This window comes from Mastigoproctus giganteus, chromosome 4, assembly GCF_048544385.1.
Source record: "Mastigoproctus giganteus isolate SK-2022 chromosome 4, ASM4854438v1, whole genome shotgun sequence".
NCBI lineage: Eukaryota > Metazoa > Arthropoda > Arachnida > Uropygi > Thelyphonidae > Mastigoproctus > Mastigoproctus giganteus.
In genome coordinates, this window is record NC_143578.1 from 213,454,791 (window position 1) to 213,475,015 (window position 20,225).

A 20,225-nucleotide genomic window follows, 5' to 3' on the forward strand; every position below is an offset into this window, starting at 1 on the left:
AATCTAAGGAAGTGCATCCAGTTGACACAGGTGGACAGTGCAATGTTCAGTCAGCTTGGTGAGACATAAGCATGGGGAAAGCAAAAATGAGATTAGTAAAGGCATATAATGCAAGAAAGCAAGCTTATATAGCATCAGCAAAAAAAAAAAAAAAACCTTCTCATTTCACCCATTCCAAGTGTTTGTCTAGTTCTGTCTTAAATCTATTTATGCTATTAACTTCTACAATGACAGATGGAAGTTTGTTCCAGCAATCAACCACCCTCTGGCTAAAGGCAAAATTCTGCACATCTATCCTACAACTGTCATTCCTCAGTTTGATTTTATGCCCTCTCAGGAGATTATTCTGAGCAAGAGGAAAAATCCCATCAGCATCGAGCATGCTCAAACCATTCAAGGCTTTATACACCTCAATCAGATCACTTCGCAGGTGCCTAGTCTCCAGACACTAATTTGCAAAACTTAAGCCTTTCTTCATAAGAGCATCCCTTTGTGCCATTCACTAATCTTGTTGCCCTTCTCTGCACTCGCTCCGGCAGCTCTACATCCTTCCTAAAATGAGGCCTCCAGACCTGCATACAGTACTCAAGGTGTGGCCTGACCATTGCCTTATACAAGGTGATAATCACTTCCTTATCCAGGGGCTCACATCTGGTGAGTATGGGCTTGGCACACCCAAGGTCCTGAGCTGGATATCATTATTCTTCTCTTCTTGGTAATTCCTTTCTACTTCTCTCTCTCAGGGTAACTCGAGAATTTTTTTTTTTTTTTTTGGCTGGTGCAGCATAAGCCTTAGTTTTCCTTGCACCATATAGCTAATAATAATAATAATAATAATAATAATAATTATCCCTGTTAGAAAAATTCCTGTACATCATTGACAAGACACCATGAGCTACTCTTGCAGACCAACTGCACTGCTCAAAACTTCATATCTGCCTGCACAATTACCCCCAGGTCCTTTTCATTCTCTACCACTGTCAGTGTAGTACAACACAGTTGATACATTACTCTGGGGTTACTGCTTCCCATATGCAGTACTTTACATTTGTCAATGTTAAACTTCAGTTGCCACCTCTCAGCCCATCTCTCAACTTTTCTAGATCCTGTTGCAGCAGAGTACTGTCATTAGTGTCATTAACAACCCTGCCGACCTTCTTATCATCTGCAAACTTGGACATTAAGCCTGATATACCATCATCAATATCATTAATAAGTAAAGAAAACAACAATGGACCCAACACTGAATCCTGGGGGACTCCACTAATAACATTAGTCCACCAAGAGCAGTGTCCATTGATTACTACTCTGTCTTCTCCCACTCAACCATCCCTTTATCCATAGCAGCAATTTGCCTCCAATGCCACACTGCTCCAATTTGTGCAGCAATCTTCTATGTGCAACAGTATCAAAAGCCTTTCTAAGATCCAAATATCAAAATTATTCTTTGCATCCAGTTCCTTTGTGACCACATCATAGTATCCAATCAAATTGGTCAGACAAGACTTCCCCTTAACAAACCCAAGCTGTGCCCGAGCTATACCTGAAGTCGTCTTCAGTTGATCCTGCAGTGCTTCTTTAACCAGTGCCTCCATTAATTTCCCTGGAACAGAAGGTTAAACTCACAGGTCTATAATTACTTGTGTCAGCCTTTGATCCTCCTTTGTGAATTGGGGTCACATTTGCATATCTCCAGTCCAAGGGTACCCCCCCTTGAGTCCAAGGAAGCTCTCATAATTATGGCTAAGAGGGTTTGCTTACTTCCTTTGCTGCCTCCTTTAATATAACTGGATACATTACTAAATGACCAGAACCGGGAAACCGGGGAAACTAGGCAAGAAACCGCATGAAATTCGGAACAAGCTCTTACAACAATGTTACCGCATCCGGGGTAGCCGATGCGCCAGCACTGGGGACCCAGGGTACTGGTGTGAAGTGGACCACTGGCCACAGAACAAGCTCTTATAACAATGTTACCGCATCCGGGGTAGCCGATGCGCCAGCACTGGGGACCCAGGGTGCTGGTGTGAAGTGGATCACTGGCCACAGCAATAAGCTTACTACGCCGAGAAGGACAATTAACATTGGCGAATGGAATGTTCGAACGGGGCACCACGTTGGACAAAAGGAAATCATTGCCCAAGAACTACTTAGGTGCAAGATATCAATCGCGGCATTATCCGAATTAAGGCTCACCGGGTCTGGAACGATGATCATCCAACCACCAGCACCTAACGAAGCGGTTATGCTATTCTACTCTGGTGGTGAGAAACGAGAAGCAGGAGTGGGCTTTATGGTCGATGCTCAGGCCACCAGTAGTGTGATCGCTTTCCAACCAATATCGGACCGCCTGGCAGTCCTTACTGTCAAGGGCACCATCAAGACCCATATTATATCCGCCTATGCGCCAACTGAGACTAGCCTGGACCCGACCAAGAATGACTTCTACAACCAGCTCCAACATACGCTGGATTCAATTCCACAGACAGAAGTGATCATCCTCGCAGGGGACTTTAATGCCCACATTGGCATGGACAGATCTGGTTGGGAAACAACAATGGGCACGTTTGGCCATGGGAAGATCAATGACAACGGACTACGTTTGTTGTCCTTTGCTGCATCTAACAACCTGATCATTGGAAACAGCCATTTCCAGCACCCTCAAAAACATCAACTTACATGGCGAAATCCATCTGGCAAGGACTCAGCAATCCTGGACTACATTTTGATCAATGCCAAATTTCGCTCATCACTCATGGACGTTCGTGCCATGAGGGGACCTGATTGCGGATCTGATCACTACCTCATCCGGGCTGAGGTGCAGCTCAAATTACGGCATGCAAAAAGGTCATCTCGGTCAGCCAAGCTGGACTGGAGGCAGCTAATGAATGCTGCCAACAAACAGGCATATCAGATCGCCCTATCCAACCGCTTCGAGATGCTGGCCGTGCCCGAGGATATAAATGAAGAAGAAAAGCAGATCTCTGATGCCATCCTGGAATGTGCCAAGCCCCTATGTCCACCTGCCCGACGTCGAACGCAACCATGGATATCAGACGAGTGCCTCGACCTCGTGGACAAACGGAAACAGGCAAAGCTGGTCGACTTTGAACGGTACCGGCAGCTAAACCGAGAAGTCCGACAAAGAATGACAGCAGAAAGAGAAGCATACTGGAACCAAGTGGCAGACGATCTTGAAGTGGCGGCATCCAAGAACGAGTACCGCACTCTCTACCGCACCCTCAGATGTCTGAGTGGAAAGACCAAATTGACTAGTGACAACATCAAGAATGCTGATGGGACCTTCGTGCGATCACCGTCCGAACGCCTGCAACGGTGGAGTGAATTCTTCAAAGCTTTGTATAATCACGACCCACCTCAGGGACCGCCAGAAACCGCACTCTCGATCGACCCCCCCTGAGGTCTCCATGGTCGATGTTGAGCCTACAGTAGAAGAAGTGAAAGCAGCCATACAATCCCTGAAGAATGGCAGGGCACCAGGAGTGGACCAAGTCACCACAGAAGCGATCAAAGCCGGGGGAGATGTACTGCTTCGCCGACTACACTCACTCCTCAAAACCATCTGGTGCACTGAACAAATTCCGCTAACATGGAGGAAAGCCATTATTGTACCGATCCACAAGAAAGGTGATAACCAGGACTGCAAGAACTACCGTGGCATCAGCCTCCTTTCCATCATCGGAAAGGTCTTTATGAAGATCATCCAGTCAAGACTGCAAAAACATCGCGAGCAAACCAGTCGAGAAGAACAGGCAGGATTTAGACCCGGGCGAGGATGCTGTGATCAAATCTTTGCCATTCGTCAGCTGATGGAGGAGAGGATCCAGTGTGGACAGCGAACCGTCATTGTTTTCATTGACTTTAAGTCTGCTTTCGACTGTGTCTACCGGCCTGCCTTATGGAAACTACTAGAGGTCGAACATGTACCTCGAAAAGTCATCACACTCCTCCAAACTGCATACAACGGTTTAACCAGCCAGGTGTGCATCCAGAACGATTTATCTGAGGAATTTACTATCCAAACTGGAGTCCACCAAGGGGATGTAGCCTCCCTGTTGCTTTTCAACATCGTGGTCGACGCCATTATGAGGCAAGCATTCAGAAACAGACAGGGCATACAATATGACAAGGATCACTATGTGACTGACCTGATGTTTGCCGATGATAGTGCTATCCTTGCCGGTAACGACGCTGAAGCCACGGACATCCTCTACGACATTGCTCGGCCATACGGTTTAAAGATCAATGCTGGTAAGACAAAGGCCCTGACAACAGATGGGTTGCAAGCCACCATCTATCTCGAAGGCGTCCAGATCGAGCAAGTGCAGGACTTTAAATACCTTGGGTCGCTGGTCCAGGAGAAGAAAGTTGCATCCTCCATGGAAATCCACAGCAGAATTGGACAGGCGGCCACTGCGTTCGCCTCGCTCAAATGGTGTCTGTGGAAGAGGACCAACATTTCCACAAAGACTAAAATCCGACTCTTCTGGACTTTGATCCTGCCCATTCTTCTTTACGGATCGGAAACATGGATTTGTCTCAAGTTAGATTTGAACAAACTTGAGGTATTCCAAATGCGATGCCTGCGGCAGATCTTGGGCATCTCTCTTCGCGACCGCATCACTAATGATACCATCTGCGACAGATGCCAACAGCAACCAACCATTGCCAACCAAATCCAGAAGCGAAGGCTTAGATGGTTTGGCCACGTATGTAGAATGGGCACGAACAGAATACCATCCACACTCCTTTGGAGACAACGACCCACCCAATGGAGCATCCAATGGACCGCGCCTAGGAAAACGTAGGCCAAGCAAGTGGAAAATGACTTGAAGAGCCGGCGTCTCGACCTTAACCAGGCCAGGACTGACGCCATGGATCGTAAGGTATGGAAGAACATCATAGAGCAAGTCCGAAACCCTGCGGCACCTACAGCAGCATACTGGTTGCGTGGCCAACCGCCTCCCCCAGCCGCCAGCTAAGGACCAAAGAAGAAGAAGAATATAACTGGATAGATCCCATCCATCCCAGGTGCCTTTCTTACGTTTATCTTCAATAATTTCTCCTCCATATGATTAAACTTGTCATTATTTATTCTGTATTCTTTCATTCTATGTCACACAATAATCCACAATTTCTCCTCCACTCTACTCTCAGTTATTACAAGATTATCTAGCTTACTGCCACAGTTTAATACACCTCTGACATTCTTCTCCCTGCATAACTCCTCATGTGTCAATGTATATGCAAAATATTCATTTTAGGCTTCCATGTCACCTGTTAATTAGGAGTGTGTTATCGGCTTAATGACTCTGATGAGTACAATGAACAATTGGATAGAGAAATAGTGGGCCAGTAAACCAGAATGTCTTATAATGGGGGATTTTAACTTTCCAGATATTGACTGAAACTTGTGGAATGGTCACTCGCACGCTAGCACGATTATTTTCTACAGTAGTATGGTCGATTGGTAACCAGAGAGAGTAATACTCTTGATCTAATTATTAGCAGTGATTATTTGTGCATTAAGAATTTCCAGATAAAAGAACCACTAAGTGGCAGTGATCGCAGTGTACTCATGGGATTTAATTAAAGATGTAACTACCATCAGAGGTAAAGAGAAGGGTTTTTGCTTTCGTAAAGGTGACTACTGTGGTCTCACACAGTTTTTAAATTCTATACAGTGGGACCACGTGATGATGTTACCAACAGCAAATTCTAAATGAGAAGCATTGAAGGAATTAATTTTGGAAGCTATTAGGATTTTCATGCCAACTAAGAAATACTGTTCAAGGATTAGGCCTAAATGGATGTTAGATGAACTAATGACACTTGTGGTAGAGAAAAAATGCAAGGGAGCACAAATTATCACGCAACATAGAAGCCTATGGTAGATACAGTATAACCTAATCTGTAATCAAGTCACAAAGGAAGTTAGGTAAGTGAAGACAGATTACAAGAAATCTTTGGCAAAGGATGCAAAGAAAAGCAGCAAAGATGTTTTTACTTATACAAATTCTAAAAGGAAGGGGATGAATCACACTCTGGTCCACTTGATATCGACGGTTTGATTGTTGATGATCCTGCTCAGATAGCTGACAAACTGAATGAGTATTTTGTATCTACATTCACACATGAGGAATTCTGTAGGAAAGTGGAGGATAAAAGCTTATTAAGCTCTAACAGGGAGCTAAATGATTTTGTAATAAATGAGAGCAAAATGTAGGAGAAATTGTTTAAGTTAAACAAAGGAAAAGCACCTGGTGTAGATGGGATCTATCCAGGTACACTAAAGGAGGTGGCAAAGGAAGTAAGCAGACCTTTAGTGTTAATTATGAGAAACTTCCATTGTCATTGTGAAAGTTGATAGCTTAAATAAATTCAAGAAAGAACTGGATAAACTTTAGGAGAGAATGGATGGGTGAAGTGGGAAGGTTTTTTTTTTCGGCTGATGCTGTATAAGCTTGCTTTCTTGCATCATATGCCTCTGCTAATGTTAATTTATGTTCATTTATTTTCCTCTCTTCTAGTTTCTGCGTAAATAAACTCCTCTGGCTTCCAACTCTCAACCAAGTTAGAAAACTATATCCTATTTTTTTATATGTCTGGTCCCAATAGTAATACCTTCTCAGGTAGCATAATTTTTTGGATAATTGCTCTTGTATGGCATGTGCTAAAGGACTTGTTTTTAATCCCATCATTACAAGAAGAATTTTTATGGTTGAGTCACTACCACCCCCTCCCAGACTAACTTAAGTTTTTTTCCCAAGCAAATGAAGTAAACAGCATTTGAATACATGTGATTCGCAGCTATTATATATACAGAAATAAACACCCTCTTAACTACAATTTTTTATAGTATATACCTAAAAAAGTATAATATGCTTTAAAAAACAAAGGTGGACAGCACTCTAACAAAGATATCAAAAATCACACTGGGATTATTAAATTGACGTATTAATACATCATACAAACTGTCTTTTACCACCAAACTGTCACATTCTAAATTGACACATACAGCAAACTGTCATGCATCAAATTGTTATTCAACAAATTGTCTTGCAATGAAGCAATGTAGATTCTCATGCCAGGTACAAGCTCAATTTAGAGCCAAGAAGCCTCTGCAATTAGATCAATGTCCCTCAAGGTTATAAGAGTGAACAGAAATGGATTTGGCCATATTTGCAAGCTCAGAGACAGGAAATCATAACTCATCTAGGTTGTAGCTGACTTATTTTAAAGATGGGCAGAGTTTTTTACACTAACCGAATAGTAAGCAGAAACACAGATTTCACACCCTGATTAAGGAATCATATGTCAGTACCTTGGTTGCTCTCAGGCAATTCTGTCATCAGAGAGCCAATTTTATTTCAGAGCTCTGAAGGTTCTGAGGCTCTGAATGCATAAACTCCTGAGAATTAAGATTATAATGGCACATAGGCTGCAGTGCAATGGCCTCATCAAGAGATTAAACAGAATCATTAAAGAAATACTAAAACAGAATCATTAAAGAAATACTAAATAAGCTTGCAGAGCATCATATGAGGTAGTAGTGGTAGTAGAAGTAATGTCAAATGATGCAAGAAAGCAAGCTGCTTATATATCAGCAAAAAACAAACTACACTGTTCACCCATCCATATCCAAGAATTCATTCAACCCATCCACTTCCACAACAACAGATGGAAGCCTGTTCCAACAATCAACCACCCATTGGCCGAAGGAAAACTTCCGCACATCTATCCTGCAACCATCCTTCCTCAACTTGAATTTATATCCCCTCATGTGTGTAGTCTCAGTAATTGGAAGAATGCCATTAACATTCAGCTTACTCAATCAATTCAAGGCATTAAACACCTCGATCAGATTTCCCCACCAGTGCCTAGTCTCGAGACGCTGCAATTTGTAGAACTGAAGCCTTTCTAGGTAAGAGCACCTTTTGTAACATTAAACAGTCTAGTTTCCCATCTTTTCACCCATTCTGGCTGTTCTACATCCTTCCTAAAGTAAGGTCTCAAGACCAGTATACAGTACAGCAATACACCAACTTACGCGAACTCTGAGTTACGCGGTTCTTGATTTTTTCGTTTGGCAACACTGCCGCCCACTATCTTCAAGGTCATTTTTTTATATGCTATCGATATACGGTGCGACGGTGGAGAGGGAGAGTGAAAGATGAACAAAATTCAACTTTGCTGCCGCACGAGCGGCACACATATACAAGAATTTGCATTCCAACTATCATATTTATATGTGTGCGTTCGAATTCGTGCTCAACTTTTGTCGGAAATTACATTGTTTTCACGAATAAAAAAACTTTCCAGGCTTTAAGGTTTCCAAAGACCGATTGACAATGATGGTCGGCGGGAATGCAGCTGGTGAATGCAAGTAAAAACCTCTCTTAATTTATCGCTCCAAAAACCCAAGAGTTTTAAAAAATATATCTAAAATTAGCTTACCAGTGATTTGGAAGTCAAATCATAAAGCTTGGGTGACAGCTTCTGTCTTTGAGAACTGGTTTGGTCACCACTTCATACGCGAAGTCGAACGCTATTGCAAGTCTAAACAGATTCCATGTAAATTGATCCTTCTTATTAACAATGCACCCGGTCACCCTCCTGCCACCCTAATTAATTTCAACCCACGTGTGAAAGTTGTGTTTTTGCCTCCAAACACAACCAGCTTGCTTCAACCAATGGACCAGGGAGTCATCAAAACATTCAAGGTCTACTACACGAGGCGTTCGTTTGCACGTCTGAATGAAGCTATGAGACAAAATAGTGAGATATCTGTTAAAGACTTTTAGAAACAATTCAATCTTTTAGATGCCGTAAGAATCATTGAAGAATCTTGGGATGAAATTCACAAAAAAAACATTGAATGGTGTCTGGAAGAAACTTTGTCCATTTTTTTTCAAAAACAAGACGAAAACAACGCCAGAAACTGATCATGTCGCTCATATGATAGAAGTTGTTAATCTTGCCAGGCAATTAGATTTGGAAGTCAATGGTGATGATGTCAACGAGCTGTTGGATTCACATAGTCAGGAGCTGACAATGAATGAGCTCATTGAGATGCGTGAGCAAAACGTCACTGAATTATCCGACACTTCAGACCCAGTTCCACCAGAAAAGCACATGACAATTGCAAGCTTGACAGAAGGTCTCGGCTCAATTGAAAAGGGCTTAAAAATTTTAGAAAACATAGACTCCAACGAAGAATGCGTTATAGCTACAAAGCAAGGAATAAAAAATTATTAGCTTGCTACGAAGAAATTCTGCATGAAAAAAAGAAGTCGCTGTGTCGTCAAACGAATTTGTTAGATTTTATGAAGCCATCGACATCGAAATAACTTTTTTACGTAACTCATTTATTTTTTTAATACATAATTTGAATTAATATGTATAAATAACTGCAATTTCATTAAATATTTTTCTTTTAAACTAGTGTTTTTGTTAGTCCTTGGTCCCAATTAAACAAAATTTATATGTATTTATATGGAAAGTTGTACCCCGACTTACGCGAATTCGACTTAAGCGATTTTCGTCGGACCCACCTATCGCGTAACTTCGGGGTATTACAGTACTCCGGATGCAGCCTAACCATGGCCTTATACGAAGGGATAATCACCTCATTATCCCTGTTAGCAAAGTTTCTGTATATATCGTTGACAAAACCCAATGAGCTGTACTGGCAGCACTGCTAAGAGAATTTCATGTCTTACTGCACAATTATGCCCAGGTCTTTTTCATTCTCCGCTACCCTGAGTGTAGTACCACACAGTTGATAAGTTACTCTGGGATTACTGTTACCCATATGCAGTACTTTGCATTAGTCAATGTTAAACTTCAACTGCCATTTCTCAGCCCATCAATCCAATTTTCCTAGATCTTCTTGCAGTAGCTCATGCTGATGACTGTCGTTAGCCACCCTGCCAACCTTTGTATCATCTGCAAACTTGGACATTAAGCCTGATATACCTTGTTTGTTTGTTTATTTGGTTTTTAGGAGCATTAGCAACTAAGGCCATATTGCTCCGGGATATGCGGTGGTCATTCCCTGACCTTTCCGCATCCGGTGGTGACGGGCTCGAACCACGGTCTAATCAAGAAGCGTGTGCTACGCACTGCTGCTCCTTCCCACCTGGCTACGGAGGCACCCTGATATACCTTCATCAATATCATTGATAAATATTGAAAATAACAATGGGCCCAGCACTGAATCCTGGAGAAATCCACTATTAATATTAGTCCATGAAGAGCAGTGAACATTAAAAATTACCTAGTTTTCTTCCGCTTAACCATCCCTTTATCCATTTGCCCTTAATGCCACATTACTCCAGTTTGTGTAATGTGCAACAGTATCAAAAGCTTCCTGAAATCCAAGTATATGATGTCAAAATAATTTTTTTGCATTCAGTTCCTTGGTCACTGCATCATAGTAACTTATCAGATTGATTAGACAAGACCGCCCCTTGACAAATCCAGGCTGTAATTGCAGTATAACTGCATGCCTGTCCCGATTGTCCTGCATTATTTCTTTAACCAATGATTCCATTATTTTCCCTGGAAACAGCAAACTGTCATGCATAAAATTGTTATACAACAAATTGTCTTGCAATGAAGTGATGTAGATTCTCATGCCAGGTACAAGCTCAATTTGTACATTAAGGTAACAGGTCTGCATTACTTGTGTCACCTTTTGAACCACCTTTATTAATTGGGGATAACATTGGCATGTCTCCAGCCCACAGGGACCTCCTCTGAATACAAGGATGCTCTCATGATTATGGCTAAGGGTTTTCTTACCTCCTTTGCTGACTCCCTTAACATAACTGAATAGATTCCATCCACCCGATTGCCTTTTTTTATGCTCATCTTCAACAATTTCTCCTGCAATTTCAGTTATCACAAAGTGATTCAGCTCCTCGTTATAGTTTGATAAACTTCTACAATGTAGATGCAAAATATCTATTCAATTTGTTTGCGACCTGAGCAGGGTCATCAACAGTTAAACAAAAACATAAACAAAGCAGTCCAATGTAATTCAACCCCTTCCTTCTACTGTTAATATAAGCATAGAAGTCTTTGCTGTTTTTCTTTGCATTCATTGCCCGAGACTTCTCATACTCTGCCTTACTTGACTAACCTCCTTTATGACTTGATTGCACACTAATTTATATCTACTTTAGGCTTCTGAATCACTTGATAATTTATATACATACCATGCACTTTTCTTCTGTCACGTGTCTCAATAGTTCATATGACAACAATTTAGGTCTAAGCCTTGAACAGTAGTTCTTCATTGGTATGAAAAGCCAAGTAGCTTCTTTGATTACTTCCCTGAATACTTGCCATTTACAATTTGCTGTTGGTAATATCATAAGCTGATGCAACTGAACAGAATTTAAAAACTGTCTGAGACTACTGTAGTCACCCTTACGAAAGCAAAAGCCTTTCCCTTTTAGCCTTCACAGTAGTTATGTGCAGTATAGTATGCAGGTATCATCAAAAGGGGGGGGGACATGACGACCAGGTTTCTGAGTGTTTCTTTTTGGAGATCTAGGAACACATATGCATGTTTAAGGAGGGGGGGATCATATGCCCTCTCTGCTTCCTGTGAATATGCGCTTGGTTATGTCTAATTAAATTCCACATTAGTACACTGCGATCGCTGCCACCCTGTGGATCTTTTACCTGCAGATTTTTAATACATGAAGAATCACTGCTAATAACCAGATCAAGCGTATTGCTTTCTCTTGCTGCCTCTCTAACATCCTACTGTAGAAAACAGTCATCCAAGAAATCCACAAAAGTCTTGCTAGTGTGTGTGACCAACCCACAAAATTCCAGTCAACATCTGGAAAGTTAAAATTACCTTTTATGAGACATTCTGATTTGCTAGCCCACTCTTTCTCTGTACAGCTGTTTGGTATACTCATCACAGTCATTACGCCTATTCTCGATTTTGTTTCCCCAGTACAGGTAACCCTCATATAACATGGTAGTTAGGTTCCTATAAAATCTCGTGTAGTGTGAATCTGTGTTATACAGGACTAAGAACCAATACTAAAAGGGGGAGGGGGTTACGTTCCAAAAGCTAACAAAAATACACCATTTTTTTTATAACTCAAAAACTTAATTTTTATTAAAAATAGTAATAAGTGAACAAACATCTTACAAACTGTGATACATATATGTCAGATAACATATGCTCATTTAATTTTCTTCCTCTTCATCACTGCTAAGCACAATCAAATGAGAATGTTTTCTCTGTTGCAGAATATCTTCATCTTCTGAACTTTCTTCTTCAGCATCTAGATTTTGTGCATCTTCTGCTCTTGAAGAGAGCAAAAAAGAGAGCTTTAAAAAAAAAATCAGTAATCTAGGTTTGTTTGCTTTTGTTTGATAGATCTTATATATGTCATATAAGATCTATCAAAATCAAGATGCATATCAAGATCTGATATAGATCTTGATATGGAGCCAAGCATTTTTGAAGCTCCCTTTTGAAGTTTGTGCTCCTTTCAGTCGAAGGATCTGCATTCAAAAATATGATTCTAATTGCTCGGTTAAGTTTATGCCTTCCAGTATGCTTTTTAGTGTAAAACTTTGAACTTCAGAATTTTCATCTGTGCTATCATCCTCTGAACTGATTTGGTTTACCTCTGATGCAATTTCCACCAAATCCGCTTTACCAGCCTCTTTTTCTACTAGTAATTCTTGAATGTCTTAAGTACAATAGTCATATCATCAAAACCTTCCCCTCCTACTGACTTAGCAAGTTCTACTATCGCACCAATTCCATTTTCTGCCGGTTTGACAATATTTATAAGAACCAAGTTTAGTAATACATACCCCAAAAAATTTATAAATGATCAAATATAAACCAAAATAACCGTACAAAAAACTTAAGTTACTTACTGCACGCTTTGAAGTCACAATTTTTTTGGGTCTGAAACAAGCATAAGTTCAATAGCACAAAACCTAACGTGGGATTTTCCAATAATTTTTTTTTTTTTTGCATAAAGACTAGCGAGCCAACAGCAGGGATTCACAAAAAGAATGGAAATGTTGAAAAATTACATCCAACATAATAGCAGGGTTTCATCTGCACAAAATCTCAAAAATACCCTGTTATGTGAGATTTGCCGCAATTCTCTAACCATGTTAGAGTGAAACTGCGTTATATAAGTACCGTGTTGTGCAAGGATTGCCGCAATTTATCAATCATGTTAGAGCGAAACTGTGTTGTAGAAGTACTGTGTTATAAGGGGGTTGCCTGTACTTATATCACTCCAAACTGACTCAACATTGTGCCTGTCACCCATGTCAATTTGGATGCACTGCCTTAGTCTCCTCTCCTGTCCTTCCTGTACACATTGTACTCTCCATATTCAAATTCAGCATCACTTATGTCTAAGTGGCACCATGTTTCCACTATTCCTACAATTTCTGCATTTGATGATTTAATCAGTACTGCAAATTCATCAAATTTATTTACAATGCTCCTAGCATTAGCACACATGCAAGCCATATCTGGTGAGTATGGGCTTTGCACACCCAGGGTCCTGAGCTAGATATCATCATTCTTCTCTTTCTTAGTGATTCCCTTCTACTTGGCACCTTCATAGCCAGGTGGGCAGAAGCAGCAGTGCGTAGCACACTCTTCTTGATTAGACTGGGGTTCAAGCCCGTGGCCACCAAATACGGAGGATGCGGAAAGGTCAGGGAATGACTACCGCATATCCCCTGAGCAATATGGCCTTAGTTGCTAATGCTCCTAAAAACCAAATAACAACAACAACCCTTCTACTTTTGACTCTTGTTCTCTCCCTCTCTCAGGGTAACTCAGAATTTTTTTTTTTTTTTTTGGTTGGTGCAGCAAAAGCCTCAGGTTTCCTTGCACCATATAGATGATGATAATAATAATAATAATATTCTTACTCTTAGTTATCCTAAAACAGCCCACACATTTATTTGTTCCATGATGACCCATAGCAGGGCCTGAAGTCCCAGACACCTTGCTTTCTAGGCTGCTGCATGGACCAATAGTAGCAGTGCAAGAATCACTTTCACCTCTGCCTACGACTCTAGTTAAGCTATTAGTCTGTATATCCCCCCAAAGCTAGCAGTTTTCCGACTCACCTATCATTGCCTCGATAGCATCAGCAAACATCCTTCACCCCTTCTATTCAAGTGTATCCCATTCCTGTAAAAACAGTCTCTCCGGTTAACAAGCACAGACCATGCTGGGAAAAATTCTACCCCATGAGCCTTGCACATTCTCTCAAGGTCCGAAACAATTGACAAGGCTCACAACATATACTCCCTCCCATCGTGTCTGGGCAGAATTGCAGACACTTTCAAATTCAATCCTAACTCATGACTTTTTCCAAGCATTGCCCTGAACTTGTTAAGTAAGTCCTCAGATCATATGGATGGGTGAAATGAGGTTTTTTGTTTTTTTTTTTTTTTTTTGGCTGATGCTGTATAAGCTTGCTTTCTTGCATCATATGCATCATATGCCTTTACCAATGCTAATATCTAACAAAAGTTTTGAACAGCTCAGTGAAAAACAGATAATAAAGAAATATAGTGAAGACAGTGCAAGAGTAGCAGGGGTTACATTAATAGAATTAGAAGGATCAAACTTATTTGAGTAGATGATCTAGTTCTTATGAGACAAGCTGGAAAGAAAAATTTAGAAGCAATATTCATGCCAAAGGCCCTTTCAGGTGCTACAACAGTTGTCTATGGTTATTACTTTCTGCATCAAACAAATGGTGAGTTGTCTTTATAAAGAGCAGGCAGTTCACCCAGATGTTATTAAGAAATATTTTGATGTGGAGGATGAAACCTCGATTCCAGAATTTTCACCTTCAGTGAAAATTTTCGCAGAACTTTCACTGAATCATGCAACAGCAGATCAGAAAACAGAATCAATCGAGCATGAATCCTAATTTAGAATAAAGAAACAGAGGGCAGAGAGAATATCCTAAGATAAGATAGTCAGAACAGCTGAACAGCTATTGTGACTTCCTTATATCTGACAATCTCACAAAGAAGGTGAAGTATTCATTGTTTATGCAAAAATTTAATACTTCACATTGAATAATGCAATAATTTTGAAAAAGATGGAACTTGATAACACTACTACCAGAGAATAATGCCGAGGGATGGTTACCGAAGACCAAGGGGTCTACGATATTAATGTCAATACAATATTTACAGTTATAAGTATGAAGAGCAAGGTTATAAAAACTTCAAAAAACAAAATAGAACTGATCTTTTTATTTATGTGCATGTTAATTTAATTACTGACTCAGTAATAAACTTACTTCTGGTTTTTGAAAGGGATACACAAAATAATGAATATTATAAGAAGGGGATATGTGTGGCCTCTGTAGCTGAGTGGTCAGGAGTGGGAGTGCAGCAGCACACACACTCTTTGAGTAGACCGGAGTTCAAGCACTTGAATGCTGAATACAGTTGATCTGCCAACCCACAATGGACCATCGTGGCAAATTATGGTCCGTTCCCTCAACGTGACATGTTGAGGGAATCCTGCAGTAGGTTGACCTACTGCACGATTCCCTCAATGGCTGCAGATTTATTTATTTTTTATTTATAAGAAGGGGATAAGAGAACTTTATGGCAACTTATGAATATTATTAAGAGTATAAAAAAGATTACTCTGAATTTAGTTTGTTGTTCAAATAAACACAGTTTAGGTAAAAAGGAAACAAAAAACTTATGAATACTTTTAGAATTAGTATTAGTAGTGGCAAATGTTGCAAGAACAACACAAGCTTATACAGCATGCTGTACATGCATATACATCCTATGTAATATGCCTTTTGCAAATGTTTGGTTATACTTTAGGATAAAAATTTGGCAGCTACCTTTAAGTAGTGATGGCCATGAGTCTACCTAAAAGCAAACTGCATATTAACTGCCAATTAATTGTGCAGTCTGATATGAAGTTCTCTGAGCAATGCAGACATGGTCTTGCCAGAACATGCTCATGGGGTTTTGTCAATGATATACAGGAATTTTGCTAGCAGGAATAAGGTGATTATCCCATTGCATAAAGCAATGGTCAGACCACATCTTAGTATACGGCATACAGATCTGGAAGCCTCATTTTAGGAAGGATGTGGAGTTGCTGTAACGAGTACAGAGAAGGGCAACGAGATTGGTGAGGGGGAACAAAGGGGATACTCTTACCAAGAAAGGCTTCAGTTTTGCAAATTTCAGCATTCAGACTGGGCATTTGCAAGATGATCTGATCGAGGTGTTTAAGGCTTTGAATAGATCGAGCAAGCTCAACACTGATGGGATTCTTCTTCTTCCTCAGACATGAGGGGCACGAATTCAAATTGAGGAAATCAATAGTTTAAATAAATTCAAGGAAGAACTAAAACTATTGGAGGAATGAATAGGTGAAATGGGAGGTGTCCTTTTTTTTTTTTTTTTTTTTTTTGCTGATGCTATATGAGCTTGCTTTCTTGCACCATTTTCCACTTCTAATGCTATATTCATGTAGTATCTACATAAAATGAAGTTCAATTGTTTTCAAATCAGAATATAATCCATCTTTTTAATTCAAAAGTTTTTTCTCTTATTTATTATGAATATGAGCCTACTGATAATTGAAACAGTATTTCTGAACCTGTGTCCATTAATTGGGGAATCTCATACTGAATGAATCCTTTTTTTTTACAAATAATCTTTTCTGAGGAACTTAAAGGGAGGTGCGGCCAATTAAACTGTTTTTCTATTTACATTTAAAGATGTCCTTTAGTAACATTTCAATTTCGATGGTTCACACAAGCTTACATTCTATGATTACAAAAAAGGTGGTGGACACATTGTTTCCACCACCATTTGTTATTTGGTTTTTAGGAGCATTAGCAACTAAGGTCATATTGCTCTGGGGATATGCGGTGGTCATTCCCCGATCTTTCCGCATCCTCCTTATTTGGTGGTCACGGGCTCGAACCCCGGTCTAATCAAGAAGAGTGTGCTATGCACTGCTGCTCCTGCCCACCTGGCTATGGAGGTGCCGGTGGACACATGCATTATTCATTCATTATTTGTTAGTCTTTATTTTACTTTAAAGGTGGATAAGAAAATAAAATTCACACAGTGAACAAAGAGTAGAGAGATAAAGCAATAACAAAATTACTGCAGGCAGATCTTCATCAGTTTCTCAACAGATGCTGTGGCCCAAAGAGATGGCAGCCTTAGGGAAAAAGGTTTGGACTATACAATATGTGCACTAAAGCCTCTTACCCACACCGCTTATTATGTATGGCTACATGTGGGTTGCATTAACATGGAACAAGATCCCACATTTTTACAGCAGTCCTGTTCGTTGTACATTACAGGACAGCAATAACCATGTTTATCTTGAAAAGAGGGACTCATTTCAGGAGCAAGTACACAGACAGGACATTAAGAGGAAATTATTTTTTTTTTCAGGTGATGAGATGGTGGGTGCTTCTATGTCATTAATCCTCTGACAGGCATGCAAATTTGCTTCTAATTGACAGACACACATTGGAATCAAGGTGTATGTTATTTTATAAGGTTAAAACTGGCATGAAAAAATTGTTAATTTTATGATACTACTCTTTATTTTCAATCTGTTATGAACACAACATGAATAATCCATTTTTTATTTAAAAGCATATATTTTAAGTTATTTTTCTTAAAAAAAAAAAAAAATCCCCATTTCCATGCTTTTTCACATATTAAAAATGCCTGCATAATGATGCAGATTGATTGGAAACAGTAATTGAGGAATTCATAAACTGGTATTGAGGTCACTTGTATAGATTTTATTTAAATTAAGTTAAAAATGGCTTTGGCATACTTTAATGCAAGAGTGCTCCTATCAGAGGGTTAAGTTTACTTTTGCTATGACAATGTATGATGACATAATGATGCAATTCAGTAAGGCATCTAGTTGTCTTGTATTGAATATGATGCTCTAAACCAAGTCACACAGCTGTTTAAAGGGATCAAATGCAATGACACTTTTGAGTATTCGATTCACAAACCAATTTATCAACAACTGTCTTACAAAAATTGAGTTTAACTGCAATCTGTTGCATTTTTAGATTTCAGTTCTTACAGATAAGACTTTTTATATTGATGGTATACTTATAACAGTAATATAAAAAATTAAGTTTTCTGTGGGTGTAATGACATTTATCATCAACTTGAATTTGTGAGAGTTGATCCCACATGTTATTGTATGTTCAACTGACAAGTAAAATTAAATTAACAAATATCACAAAATATTTACCTGAAAGTAAGCAACTGCTTTTTCCAAGGTTTCCAATTGTACATTTTCATCAAGCTAAGGTAAAGAAAGGAAGCAAAAGAATAATGAATAAATACTGAACATTCAATTTTTCACCTAAGATGACACTTCATTTAAATAGAAATCTTGATTAAAATATTAAATAAAAATGTTTCCAATCAGAAACATGAGTGCATTAAGGCCATAATGATGAATCAGGAAAAGGAGGGGTAAGTTAATGGAGGACAGAAAGAAATTGATTAATTAAATTTTTAATACATGCAACAAAGTGTTTTTCTTACTGCATGAAATTCATTACATTATTAGTATATTACTTCATCAGTAAACAGATTATCTATTCAATTCTCTTTTGTGGAAATTTTTTAGAATATGTACTTTAGAACAGGATTTTTATTATTAATGGCCTGTTTCATCTCATGTTGGATTCAGTATAGTAAAACCCCGATGTTACGCAATAGGTGGGTTTGACGAAAATCGCTTAAGTCGAATTCGCGTAAGTCGGGGTACAACTTTGCATATAAATACATATAAATTTTGTTTAATTGGGACCAAGGACTAACAAAAACACTAGTTTAGAAGAAAAATATTTAATAAAATTGGGTTCTTTATACATATTGATACAAAATATGTATTAAAAAATAAATGAGTTACGTAAAAAAGTTATTTCGATGTTAATGGCTTCATAAAATGTAACAAATTCGTCTGACGACACAGCGGCTTCTTTTTTTCATGCAGAATTTCTTCGTAGCAAGCTAATAATTTTTTTATTTCTTGCTTTGTAGCTATAACGCGTTCTTCGTTGGAGTCTATGTTTTCTAAAATTTTTAAGCCCTTTTCAATTGAGCCGAGACCTTCTGTCAAGCTTGCAATTGTCATGTGCTTTTCTGGTGCAACTGGATCTGAAGTGTCGGATACTTCAGTGACGTTTTGCTCACGCATCTCTATGAGCTCATTCATTGTCAGCTCCTGACTATGTGAATCCAACAGCTCATTGACATCATCACCATTGACTTCCAAATCTAATTGCCTGGCAAGATTAACAACTTCTATCATATGAGTGACATGATCAGTTTCTGGCGTTGTTTTCGTCTTGTTTTTGAAAAAAAATGGACAAAGTTTCTTCCAGACACCATTCAATGTTTTTTTTGTGAATTTCATCCCAAGATTCTTCAATGATTCTTACGGCATCTAAAAGATTGAATTGTTTCTAAAAGTCTTTAACAGATATCTCACTATTTTGTCTCATAGCTTCATTCAGACGTGCAAACGAACACCTCGTGTAGTAAGCCTTGAATGTTTTGATGACTCCCTGGTCCATCGGTTGAAGCAAGCTGGTTGTGTTTGGAGGCAAAAACACAACTTTCACACGTGGGTCGAAATTAATTAGGGTGGCAGGAGGGTGACTGGGTGCATTGTCAATAAAAAGCATCATTTTAAATGGAATCTGTTTAGACCTGCAATAACGTTCGACTTCGGGTATGAAGTGGTGACCAAACCAGTCCTCAAAAATGGAAGCTGTCACCCAAGCTTTATGATTTGACTTCCAAATCACTGGTAAGCTAATTTTAGATATACACCAAACGAAAAAAATCAAGAACCATGTAACTCTGAGTTCACTTAAGTCGGGGTAGCGTAAGTCGGGGTATTACTGTATTACCATTATCTATATAATGTAAGGACCAGCTTTTGCTGCACTGCCAAAAAATAATAAAAAAAATCTATAAAAAAAAATAACCTGTGTTTCCCTCTTCATGTAGGCAGCTATCCAATTGACCTTTGAATTTTCCCAAGCTGTCAGCCTCAACTACCTCTAGAGGCAACTCATTCTGGTAATTAACAGAATTAACATGGCCAAAAGACAACTTGCAGTCCA

General features: G+C 39.4%; 1 protein-coding gene across 1 annotated transcript in view; it reads right to left on the bottom strand.

Moving 5' to 3' along the window:
• Nucleotides 1–20,225, bottom strand: part of LOC150087392 (dynactin subunit 1-like) — a gene marked incomplete in the record, with an annotated part of 260,166 nt that overhangs the window by 65,047 nt on the left and 174,894 nt on the right. Inside the window, 1 exon segment of the mRNA XM_090372464.1 lies at nucleotides 18,335–18,388. Within this exon segment, the coding sequence (XP_090228590.1) occupies nucleotides 18,335–18,388 (54 nt within the window).